The sequence below is a fragment of the Ctenocephalides felis genome, unplaced genomic scaffold (genome assembly GCF_003426905.1).
Source record: "Ctenocephalides felis isolate EL2017-DRISC unplaced genomic scaffold, ASM342690v1 CF-g0.4_SCAFFOLD_01886, whole genome shotgun sequence".
NCBI classification, from domain to species: Eukaryota; Metazoa; Arthropoda; class Insecta; order Siphonaptera; family Pulicidae; genus Ctenocephalides; species Ctenocephalides felis.
Genome location: NW_020538040.1, coordinates 160,749,695 through 160,763,233, shown reverse-complemented (window position 1 = coordinate 160,763,233; position 13,539 = coordinate 160,749,695). Strand labels below are relative to the sequence as shown.

At 29.0% G+C, this 13,539-nt stretch overlaps 1 protein-coding gene across 3 annotated transcripts in view; it reads left to right on the top strand.

Moving 5' to 3' along the window:
- LOC113374569 (transcription initiation factor TFIID subunit 3-like) overlaps window positions 1-3,279 on the top strand; it is a 39,833-nt gene extending 36,554 nt beyond the window's left edge. The window contains exons 5-9 of one of the 3 annotated variants that reach the window (XM_026614550.1): window positions 1,625-1,731; window positions 1,920-2,053; window positions 2,238-2,386; window positions 2,706-2,806; window positions 2,944-3,279. In XM_026614550.1, the coding sequence (XP_026470335.1) occupies window positions 1,625-1,731; window positions 1,920-2,053; window positions 2,238-2,386; window positions 2,706-2,806; window positions 2,944-3,082 (630 nt within the window). In that variant the 3' untranslated portion in view covers window positions 3,083-3,279. The remainder of the gene's footprint in view (window positions 1-1,624; window positions 1,732-1,919; window positions 2,054-2,237; window positions 2,387-2,705; window positions 2,807-2,943) is intronic. The other 2 variants (XM_026614549.1, XM_026614551.1) reach the window with 2 other exon arrangements.
- Window positions 3,280-13,539: the final 10,260 nt, after the last annotated feature.

The following is a 13,539-nucleotide window of genomic DNA, read 5'->3' as shown; positions in this document are numbered from 1 at the left end:
TAATTTAAAAATGTTTCAAGTAGTATTTCATATACTTAATTTTATGTACAACTAGTTCTCAACAATTGTCTTTACATTGTTAATACCAATAATAGTTTTGTGTATCACAAATAGTCAAAAAGGTTGCCATTTTTTAAACAACATTGAAAACATAGCTTCAGACTTTTAATATCGATTGTTGCAACGTGAATTCATGCGTGAATGCAAGCGACTTGCTGCCATACTAAACTTATTTTTAATTTAAAATTTGGCTTAAATTTTTTTTAAGTTAATTCTATCGACCTATTTTTTTTAAAAAAAAAAGAAAATTTACTGTGATATAAATACGTACTTATTAATTTTAATTTTTTTCTGGTCATCTCAACCACATACATTCAAATGCATTATATAATTGTTTTTTGTGGTCTTGTAACGCATTAATAAAACATTTTTCCTAGGAACATCAACAACTAAAATAACACTTTTGACAATGTACTCATTTATATATATTGTAAATATTTAATAAATAATATATATATCATAAAATAAATAACATTGAATTCCATTTATCCATATTTTCACTTCCATCCTTATGGGGTCCTTCAAGTATTGGTTAATCATCATATTCATCTGTATGAAAATCGAGATTGTTCACAAGTCAAAAAAAAAAACAATGCATGATTAAGTGATTTTGGAAGGATTTGGACATAATTTCGCATCAAGTACGATCGTGATACACCGATGTGATGATTAGTAAGTAACATAAGTCATTGTATTAGACGCATTTGACGATCTCTGGTACCATGTACGACTAAAACACTCACCGGATGTCTTTAAACGGTAGGATTTTTCTGAACATTTTTTATGAATATTGTGCAGTCTGAATCGGTGAAAAATGTATTGTCAGAAGGAAAGTAACAATGAATACGTTTCGTTTGTTCCTCATGTTTTGCGTTGATCGTTCACATTCAACTGTTGGTTAGAAATATTTTGGATTTTGTGATCTCAAAAATATACACTTCTGAATTAATCATTTTTCATTAATTCAACTGTCGTTATCATGATAAATATTTGAACTGCAAATTTTACATAACACTTGTAGCTGACAATAACAAAAAAATATATAAAAGGATTTTATTCGATAAGCATCTTGATTTGAATCAGTTCGTCGCGACCCTTACAAGGCAGTGGATTTTGCAATTGATAAATTAGGTGTTGTTAACAATAAATGCTAGTATAAAGCAATTGTTTTATTTGAAGAATTGCTCTACTTAGCTGATACATATTTTTTATCTTTCATACAAGGTAAGACTTATGTAGCTCTTTTTCAAGCAAATCTTATGAAAACATTGACATTCTTTGCAAATAATAAAAAAAATTAAAATACAAAAATTAGTATTCTTTAAAACCCGAGAAGTGTATCACGCGAAAAATTGTCTGGAGAACAACTTCTAAAAATGCATGCGCTGCCAAACGTATTCGTATCTAAAGCTCTAATTGTAAATCATTTGCCATGAGATTTATGTCATTTTCGGTTGATTTTCCATTTTGTTTATGTGTGAGTGCTGGGAAACAGTTTATACTGAATTACATTTTGAAACGTAAAGGATAACTATTCAAAAAGAGCTTTTGCAATAAATTTTAGAGAGATACAGCAGACGGAGGAATTCCTAAGTTGACGCTTAAATTTGGACCAATGGATCCATCATCGCCTCGCCCACAGACACCAGATTCGACCGGATCTCGCAAGATGTAAGTAAATTTTTTTTATCTCTAATGATTGTCTGAAATAATAAGGTGAGAGGTTTGTTGGTGAAACTATTTTTTTTTTGTATGAGCTTTATTTATATTACTACAAAGAATAATATTTCATAATTAAATAAGTATTCGTTAAGTTCATAAAGTATATTTGTTAACGTTATGGGCTAAATTTTATTTAGAACTATTAAGCCTCTTGCTCCAAGGGCTGAAGTTGAAAAGGCCGCAACTCCTGAACGGCCGGTACGAGAGCCTTCTCCGGAACTTGCAAAAATATCGGCGCTGTACACTCGTCCTCCGAAACCAAAAATACCAAGTAAGAATATTTTGAATCTCAAAATCACAAAATATAGTTATTATTATTATATTATTGTTAGTTTCGTTCAGACATTCAATCTATATAGATTAAAATTTCACATTGTTATAAATTTTCTCTTCGTTTTAGATGTTTTAGCCATGCTACAAAATATTAATTTTTCATATCAATTTTACGTTTTTAGAGTTGAACAACTCTGTTGATACGTCCGTTCAGGATCCAAATCAACCAGTCGCTAGTACTTCTAGCGCCTCGCGTGAATCTAGAAGCAGCCGCAAGTCTGCAATTGTGGAAATTCCTCCTCTGCCACCACCACCAGCAACTAAATCCGTGGTAAGTTTAGGTTTACTGTTTTTTTTTTTAATCTGAACCTGCCTTTTACTATAATAGTTTTGAATATTAGTTATTATTTAATACTGAATAAATATTGAAATTTGATTTTTATAACAGTTTATGTAAAAATTAGAAATAATAATTATAATTAATTTCATATTAAAAAATAATAATTAACCGAGAATTTAATTACAAGTTATGTTATTGTCAAAATAAAATAAACTAGTATATCTATATTTTTTTGCATTTAACATAATTTGGTATTGGGTGTTGTAAATAAATACAATTTTTTTTTACACAATTTATTATAATATTATAGGATCAGAATGGTGATGAAGTTTGGATCTGCCCTGCTTGTGGACGTCAGGATGATGGCAGTCCAATGATAGGTTGTGATGATTGTGATGCTTGGTACCATTGGTATGTTTCATTTTTTCATACTTATTTCATATTTTTAGTTTTATAAGTAGAATTTGAATAACTGATGCATTGGTTTTAATTTAACACATAAATTAATTATTCTTTATTTTTATATGCACATTTTTTGATAATTTCAGGGTTTGTGTTGGCATTCAGATTCCTCCAGACACAAACGAAGATTGGTACTGTAGCCACTGTATTCAACGCAAGCAGCAGCAGGCAATGTTGGATAATGACAAGAAACGCAAGCGTAAGAAGAGCAAAAAAGGTCATTAAAGATACATACATGTTTATCTTTGCAGCTTACATATATACTTCTTTTATTTTATTGCTACAGACATATATTGTTTCATGTACATAGTATATCAAGCAATCTACTTATATATTACTTGATGTACTAGTACTTACCATTGTATAGAGTTATATATACTTATATCTTCATTGTTGTGTATAGTATTCTTGTTATATCTCGATTATTTTAAGAAGCATTCTTGGCTTAGGTTATTTAAGAAAATGAATTCTAATCATGAAGTGATTTGTGATAATTATTGGCATTATATATATATATATATATATATATATATATATATATATATATGTATGCCAATATAAACGTAGTTAGTTTGATTAAAGTAAAACTATTCGAATACCACAGTAATATCTTGTATAGTGTATAATATAATTCTAATAGTTTTTTTTTCTTACATTTATCTACCGTTTTATTAATTGTAAATGATTAAAGTGGTATATTCTTTGTCAATGCACGCCGACCATTTTTTTTTTTAAGCACTTATTCAAGGCAAGTAATTGATCGACATCACGGTTTTATTTTTCGGGCACAATATCTCTTCGATATGCATTTTTTTATTTTGTCGTAAATAAACCAGAAATAGTTTTATAAATTTGACTCGGACAAGTGAAACTATGATTTTATTATTAATTTTAAAGGTACTATATAATTTAATGAAGTGTAAATTGATGCATTTTACTCAATCTTATTAGAGATGAGAGATATGCCATCGTTTTAATTATAATGGAAATGAAGTTTTCACTAGTAATTTGGTCAAGCATTATTGTGCTTACGTATATATAATTAAAGATAGGAAGTTATTTGAATTCAGATTCAATTTTTAATGCATAAGTTCTATTATCAATTTATAATCATTATAGCTTACTGTTCTTAGGTACATTTTTTTTCTTTTGTAATTAGGTTTCAGATGAGTTTAGGAGAGAATGTTGTTATGCTTTCATAAGAGCAAAAAAATGTTTATTATTGAAGAATGTTTTTCTTAATTGTTAAAGTCAGAATATTGTTGGGTTCGAGAAGCATTAGAACATTTTGTTCAAGAATTTCTGTTATCTGATAAAAATCATAGTACTGAAACAGTATGGGAAAAAAGAAAAAAATGCCAATGCGGGAATTTCTCATTTTTATATTGTGATAAATGATAATTTTATTCTTTTGAATATCTATTTGAATTTATTTGAACAATTTTTGATAGTGATAATTTAGTTAGTTCCAAATACTATTGGAAGTTCTTGAACCAAATATGAAATTTGATAGCAGGTTGATATATTTTTCTTATTAAGTTTATTCGTTAGATTTTCATTGCAATATATGCAATAAAAATAATTTATTTGCAGAGATTTTTATTATTATAATTTAAATCTACTTTTAAATGAAAAATATAATTTGATTTAATATATTTATATGAAATAAAAAACTAATTATTTGTCAGATGAGTGTATTAATTTGGGCCTTAATATGTTGTTTAGTATTTTTATTATTATTTGAAAATGCATCAATTTGGCATTTAGATGCAACTTATTCTGAAAGATTTTCTAGTTCGACAATATGTTTTCTATAAATAACTATAAAATTTACACAGTTTTATGAAATCATAAATTTATTTGATTTTGACTCAATAAAGGTTTAATGGATTTTATTGAAAAGTAACGTTTTTTGTCCGAACTTTATTTACAATACTTTTCTAGTTTTCGGAATCGGAAGTACAAGATCAAAAGCGATAATATTTCTGAAAATATATAAAATAATTTTGCTTTCGTTAACATCATTTAACTACTGAAATTAAAGATATTTTGTTGAAAATATAATATATTGAACATTGTATTTTACATGTTACATAATATGAACTTAATACAAATACATTTAAATAATTTAAACATCAATTTTGTGAAATATAAACAACAATATTCAGCTATAAATATAACAACTCAATACAATACACACTTCCAGATTGTTTATTTTTCAAATACACACACACACATATAAATATATATATATATATATATATATATATATATATATAACTATAGTTTGCAGCCAATCGTCGAATTAAGAATCTTTTAATTAACTGTGAATTAACAATTCAAGAATAGGTCTCAACGTCGAACAAAAAAATCTAAATTTTATATATATATATATATATATATATATATATATATATATATATGTGTATGTATGTGTGTACTTTATATTTGTGTCAGAATTTGGCAAAATTGCTTAAAATTTTGAAACACATTTTGAAACTGATATTGAGTTTCTCTTACATTGCTCTGAACACTTTTTTTTTATCTCGCTTTGTTGCAAAAAACGCTTTCCTTTGTGCGCTATTCACAATTTTGGGGATATCCAAAAATTGCACAGGAGAGCGGCTAAGCTCATTATCGTAAGGTTAGTTAATCGAGGGAACGGAAACGCAGTCGTTTTTTTTTCACTAAATCACAACATCTTTGCTTATATAGTGATAAAATTACTGATTGGTATATGTTTCTAACTCCATCGCATTTTTAAAAGCTTGCGATTAGTTTTTAGCATTTTCGCAAGTTTTACGCGGTGTTAGGTGGAATTTAATGCCATTATTTTTGTATATATTTTTCAATGATTGCGTTCAATGCGTAATGATTTTTAAGAATAGATCATTTTATAAAATATTTGTTGATTTGATATCCCGACCATGAGGTTCTACGGCTTAACTTGAAACTTTTGAATTGTAAACTTCTTTATTTTTGTTGACGTATATTTTGGATTATTATTCTTTTAAAATGCGTGCTTCTTCATTCGTTTGGAAATATTGAAATTAGCTTTGATGGAAAAATTAAATAATGCTTATTTGAAAACAATATTTAAAAATCACTTCAGTGAATAATTTTGTAATTAAGATTGAGGTCTATAAGCCAACATTTTTTTTTTAGTTTTTCTATAGCAGGAAATGAGATCATCTGGTCTTAGTAATCTGGTATCATTGGGATAACTATCAATTTTTGATACATGGGTACTGCTCTATCTTCTTCGATAACTTCGTTAACGTAAGGTATTTTCAAATCATTATGAGGTTGTAAAATTGGAGACGTATCAAGGCGCGTCTATAGTATTCCTGAAAATTTTTGATTGTATTCGCGGCCTCATACATCGGATAAAAAACATTTTTATCTGTTCTTAAAAATAATGTACACTTGAAGGCCCAATTTTATGATTTTATAAAACTGACACGTTTAAGGAATTTATTACTATAATTGGTACAAGGGATCACTGAATGTATGTATGCATTGCATGTATGTATTTTGTATGCATGTATGTCGTATGTGCGGCTGTGTGTAGAATATTTGTGTACAATTTGTGTCTCTATTTGTGCAGAGCATCAAGAACCCTTTGTAAAGCAAATGAATGAAAGCCCACGAATTCAATACACAATGTTCCGGAGCATTGAAATATATATCTATCGTAATATAAGATCGTCTCCATGACTACAATCCTATCGGTGCCGTGGAGCGATATTCGAGTTCTCGCTTCATTGCTTCGGGCTGCACGCCTCCAATGCATGGAGCATCCCCCCATCTCACACAATAAGTGTTTGCATAATGTATGTTATTTTCGTAATGCGTCTGATTTATACGCCGATCGCACTCGTATTACCTAATTATTCTTTAACCTGGCTGCCCGGTGTGGAACTCGGTCGACGCGAATGAACGTGCGAGCGTTGTGTATCGCTATCGATTTGGGTTACGGCCGTCACATCTTCTGCTCTGCATGTTTGCAAGTGTGGGGCCGAGCTCTGCAACCCTGTGGGGAAGGCACAGATTCTCAATAGTTGCAATTGATAAACAAATACATAACTAGCTGTAAGTGAAATTCTGTCTTAAGGCAATTAAGGCATCGTGCCTTAAGGCAAATTGCTGGAACTTCCCGTACCAAAAATTATTATTTTTTTAAAAACGATTGATTTGAAAAAAAAATATTTCAAAAAAATAAGATTTTTGAGAAACTATAAATTGGACAAAAATTTTTTTTTTTTTTTTTTTTAACTTTTATTTTTGAAAAAAAAAATGTTTTCTTTATTTTGACATATTTTGGAAGATCTGAACTTTTTTTCAAAGCAATCGTACTGCTTTAACTGCATAGAGACAAAATATAAAGCGCATAAGCGCCGCGTCGCTGTCTAACGGGTAAACATTGGAATGGAACCCATAGGAATGTAAACAAAATTTATACTTATTGTTAAAATCTCTATAAAGTATCTGATAATTTGATGTGCATATGTCTAATGATCATTTTTGACCGCCAAATGGCATTTTTTTACTGTTTTCGTTAGATCTCCGAAACCGCTAGACCTGCCCTTATGAAAATTTGATCAATTCTTCATCTTGTCAATACAAATGAAACGTTTTTTGAATTATTAAAATCGGATGCTCCGTTCTCCTAAAAACTGAGGTACCGTTTTTGGCACCTTTTGCCCCATATCTCCGGAACGGCTAGACCTACCTCCGCCAAAAACTAATCAGCACGTCTCCTTATCAATACGAATCGAATGTTTTTTAAATTATTCAAATTGCTTCATCCGTGTTCCCGAAATCGTCGACGAAAATTTGTATCCGCACACACATACATACACGCACACACACACATACACACACACACATACATCCATTTTTTCTAAGGTATGCCAAAATATTCAGAAACCTTTGAAACGTAAAGATATATCAAAATTTTCATTTTCGATTTTTTTGCGATTACTATAACTTACCCTACGGGAAGTTAATAAGGATATTTGAATACAATTTATCGAATAACTGAGGGAGCATGGCATCGTGCTTTAAGGCAAATCCCTGAAATTTCTCGCACCGTAATATAAAATTTTCAAATGCTTTTTTAAAGCGAACGCGCTGTTTTATAGACGAAATATCAAAGCCAGTAATGCCGCGTCGCAGTCTAACGGTTAAACATTACAAATTTTTGTACCGAACCCATGGGCCTGTTTTTTCACAAATTTAACCAATTCTTCATTTTATCGATATATAGGGATATGTTTATGAATCATTTACATCGGACGTTCCATTCTCACAATATTACCATTTTAATTACTCTTTACCCCGTATCTTCGAAACGGCTGAACCTTCCTTTGCCAAAAACTAATCAGCACGTTTCCCCAACAATAGCAATCGAATGTTTTTCGAATAATTCAAATCAGTTGATTCGTGCTATCGAAAACGTGAACGAAAAATAGTATTCAAACATACACACACACATACATCATTTTTTTCTAAGGTATGCCTATACGTTCAGGAGCTCCTGAAACGTTCAGATATATGAAAATTTTCATTTTCGATTTTTTTGCGGTTACTATTTTGAAGTGCAATACTAGTGAAAGAATTATATATGATATGGCTGGATATAATATAAAATATATATTAATATATATTATATATGCAAAATACACTTTAATCGTTCTCGTTTAATATGAAGTTTTGGTATGTGTGGCTTCGAAGTGTTAAGGTCCGTTGACTCATGAGTTGATTCACATTGTACACAAATCACAAATCGCTTATGCATAATCAGTTTCTAATTGGTTTGTTTCATATAGATTAATTAGTTTATAAATGGAGCTGTAGCAAAACAAATTGTTACGAAATGACGCGATGCTGCAAAACTAATTTGTTCATGAGAATATTATTAAATGCTCCCTATATTGCTTATGACTTTAATCTAACATTATAGTGATTATTTTTCTGGCATACTAAATTGATTTATGGGTATAATAATTTCTTCAAAATTGTAGGGTATTTAATAATTATATCATGCCTTAGTTTTCGTTAAAGCTTTACCTATAACGAAAACTTTTTCGATATTTCAAAAAGTTAAAATTGAAGTACAAATGGTATCAAAATAATTATAATCCTAATTATAGTAATGTATTTACCGTTATATATATTATACATCTTTTATCGATATATCTCACGTTGTATTTCATGTAATATAATTGTGCATTGATTTTGCCGAGTAAACTTTATACAAGCGTGGGAAAGAGAATTTTCTCATCTAGTGAAAAAAAGTTAAATATTTCCACATACATTGTATTCGTCCGTCGATGTGTTTTTCTTAATTACAAATTTTTACAGCGAATAGAGCTGTGCACAGCTGCAGTTTCAATTGACTAGCTTTAGGAAGTTAATTTTAGTTAAGCTATTGTTTATTGAAAACGACAAAAATAAATTTGAATTATATTTTGAAAGTAATTTACTTTTCATTTTTATTGATTATTCTACATAACAATATGGTACATATTAAGTTTTTAATGATGTTTGGTAATTATAAACGCGCTTAAAATTATTTTAATAAAATTTTTAAATACTTTTAATAATATTATTTTAAATAATGTACATATAAATATATATATATATATATATATATATATATACATATATGTGTGTGTATTATCAAATTCTTAATGGTAGCGTTGTCGAAGCAATTTTAGCAAATAAAATGATGATCAATGTTCGACGGATTAAATCAGCAGTTGCAAAGCTCTAGGGGGCTATTAGTGGTCATGAGAGGGTCTTAATATCTCTCAACAATTATCAGTATACCAAATTGTATTCCATTAAATAATAAAGAGTACGGTTAGATATTTGTATTATATTTTTAAAACCATCACACGGACATATTTTATGAATACCAATAATGATGAAAAATTAGAAATTCTAGGTTCCTATTTAAATTATAACTACGCTAATCAATATCTATAATTTAGAAATTATTTTGTTAGAAATAAAACCAGTAATTATTATAATTTGTCAATGAAATGATTGGATAAATCATTTTTTCCATTTGGTCAAAGAGTATAAACCTATTTCTAAGAGCTATGGAATATGGTTTATTGCTCTAGTGACCTAGAGTAGTACATACAGAATATTGAATAAACGTAAATATGTTTTTTCATATATGTATAACACTTACACAATCATTTTTAATAGTATAGCTTTTTATCATGTTAATTGCAACGATATTATCAGAATTTTTTTCCATTGGGCCATTGTTACATTATTAGATAATTTAGTTAAAAATGTATCAAGAAAGCATTAAGAAATTTTTTTTTGCCAAATTTGATATTTCAACAATAACACTATAAACACTATTTTTGTCACATATATATGACTGACAAGGTCCTTTATTATTTATTTTATTGTATTAATTTTTTTTCTCAGTGTCAGCCTTCTTAGCGTCAGATACATATGACTGACGTGGCGTGTAACTTAATAATTAAACGTGATTTTTCAGAATGATTGAGACTGAAAATAAATACTGAAACAAACACCGTTATTAATCTCTATTAACGTCAATTATAAATTTAAAAAGTTAAATTTTGTTTAAAAGCCACCTGAAATTTTGTTCTTTATTGTTGATTTCTCTTATTTGTTCTATTGTTTTGCACTTCATTTCTGATTTTTCATGACCAAATGACGAAGAAAAATTTTCGAATTATTCAATAATTGCTGAAATGAATATTTATTAAATACGAAAAAAACTTGATGTACCACATTGTTGATACCAAAATCCTATCCTATAGCATCAAAACTGTAGCATCCGTAGCACCGTAGCGCCGTAGCACCGTAGCGCCGTAGCACCCGTATGTGTGTTTCGGGCCGCATTCCTTTTCGTACCTACCTTTTGTGTCAGGTGTGGCAAACATGGCACGAATTTATGAGTGGACTGAAATGTATGTAATTTATAATATTTTGCATCAATGGTAATAATAAATGTAAAAAAATTTAAACAAATATTATCAATTAATATTAACAACTTTGCAATGCAAAAAATATTTTAAAAATAGTTTATATTATAAATTACATATTATAATATACAATAAAGTAGTTGACTCAGCAAAGTAAATCATGGGCCAAATATGTAATACGTTACTAGTGAAATGTGTAATAAGTGATGATAACTAAATATAAAAATGTGACGTAAAACATACAATTCATGTACGGTATTTAAATAATAACCATATAAATAATAAGTTAATAGCAAATGAAGCTCTATTTTTTCAATCATTAGAAGTGAAGAACACGAGTAAAGAGTGTTATATGTTACGAGTAAAATGTGTAATAATAAATAAGTGGTGATGATGAGTGTAAATAATTGGAACTTTTTGTACGGACAATTAAATATAAATATGTGACATAAATGACGTATTTTAAATAATAATCATATTAGGAGTATGTTATAAAATAAGTTTGTATTATAAATTAATATAATATACAATGAAGTAAGACAATCAGTATTGACGTAAAATGAAGTTGATGAGAAATTAAAGTGAAAATTGGCCTAATCATCAAAAGTGAAGTAAATCGCGAGTAAAGTGTATAATATACTACTAACAAAATGTGTAATAATGACTAAATAAGTAAGGAGTATCAGTTTTTCTGTGGACAATTAAATATAAAAATTGGGCGTGAAAGAACAGACAATACATTAATCCAGCGCCACTGGATTTAATCCATCAACTCTTCTGAAAAAAAAATGGAAATAACTTAATCATTATTTATAAGAAATTATTCAATAAGTAAATATTGTGAATTTTATATCGAAAGGAAAAAACAACTACTGAGTTGTTTTTTTCCAACATGCCAATGTAGTATACAATGTCCCTTTTCGGCGGACTATTGTAAATTCATTAAATTTACTGAATGTCCTTTACTGGACAGTTGTAAATAAAAGAGTTAATAAAAAAAATATAAATCACAGGTCCTGTTTTTGAGTTTTGGGTAACTATTGCATTAGTCATTTGGGCTAGGATTATCGCAATTTAACGAATAATGAGTTTTATCTATTGTTTTTGATATGGCTCCGACTCTGAGATGTTGTGTGCACAATCCAAATATTTTTTGATACTGTGGCGAATATGCTTTCTAAAATCGAAAATCTACATCAAACAGCGCAAAGACAGCGTATTTCAATCACTTTGAAATATAATTGCGCAATTAAGAGAAAACATGGGTTCTTCATATTATGTGCCAAAATTGCGTGGTGTGTTTATTTCAATGTCCAAAAGAAGAAAGAAATGTTTAAAATAATTTTAACCCTATGGTATTGGGTTCTACTTACAATCAGCTACACGACCTCTATCTATGTTAATGATGATCAACTTAGAACATCAAGATCTTCTGCGTACTATGTAATGGATTGAGAGACTAACGATAAAAGAGAAGACAGGAAGAGTTAAAAACTGATATGTTCGATGATCTCTAAATTAGGCTTTTCATAAAAAATTCACGGTTCGTAAATGCTATGAATAAAATCGAGAAGAAATCCATGGTGTCAGACTAGAAAATATCCACCAAGACATCAGGACTTTGGAGAAGCGACATCAAGAGAGTTGGAACGTCCACTGATGGCTTATAAATGTCGGAGCTTACGACATAATCAGTGAGAAGACATAACATATAATATGTGTTATTTCTTATTACAATTTGAGGTAAAACTAGCACATTTGCATATTTCGAAAACAAGAGCTGTTAGTAGAGTTCTATTACTTTTTTCGGAATCAGCGTTGAATTACTTGAAACCCATCATAACATCTCGAAAAAATATTTACTGTCACGCAGTGTAACTATATAAATAATATATTATATAATAAGTTTGTATTGTAAATTAATATAACATGAAGTAAAACATTCAATATTGTCATAAAGTCAAGTGAATGGAAAATTAGGCAATAAACAAAAGTGAAGTGAATCACGAGAGTATTATGAGTAATATGTTACAAGTAAAATCTATAATAATAACTAAGTAAGTGACGAGAACCAGTGAAAATAGTTGTAAAGCAAAAACATACAATTAACTCTCTGGGGACGGCTGTCCACCTGAGTGGACAAACATACTCTGTGAGGTACAGGCTATTTTATAAACAATGACTCAGTTTGCATCGAAAAGTTGAACAAATTACATATAGCCGTGATAAACAGTGTTGTATTTTGAAAATAATTTTAAGTTATTTTAGTAGTATTTTTAGCCTTTTTTTGCTATATAGTCGTTTTTTTAATATATATAACGACCGAGCGCTTTTAAATATCGCAAAACGACTGGTAAATTTTGTGAATTAAGCAGCAGTGAAGATGGAGTTTCAAATAGACCTTCATACAGACAAATTTCAGGAAATAACTATTTGCACCGAAGATAGTGATGAATGTGATGATTATATTATCCAACCAACAGAAAGAAGAAAAAGTTCGATAAATTAAATGAAGAGCGGAAAGACATTTGCGAATGTGCCGATTCTCCTTCAATAATCGAGTTTGACATACATCAACAAACACCCCCCACTACAAATACCAAGCAATATAAGACATCCAATAGATTATTTTACAAATAAATTATTAGTCAATATAATAGAAAAAACAAACCATTATGGCAGCACAAAAATGAACAAATATAC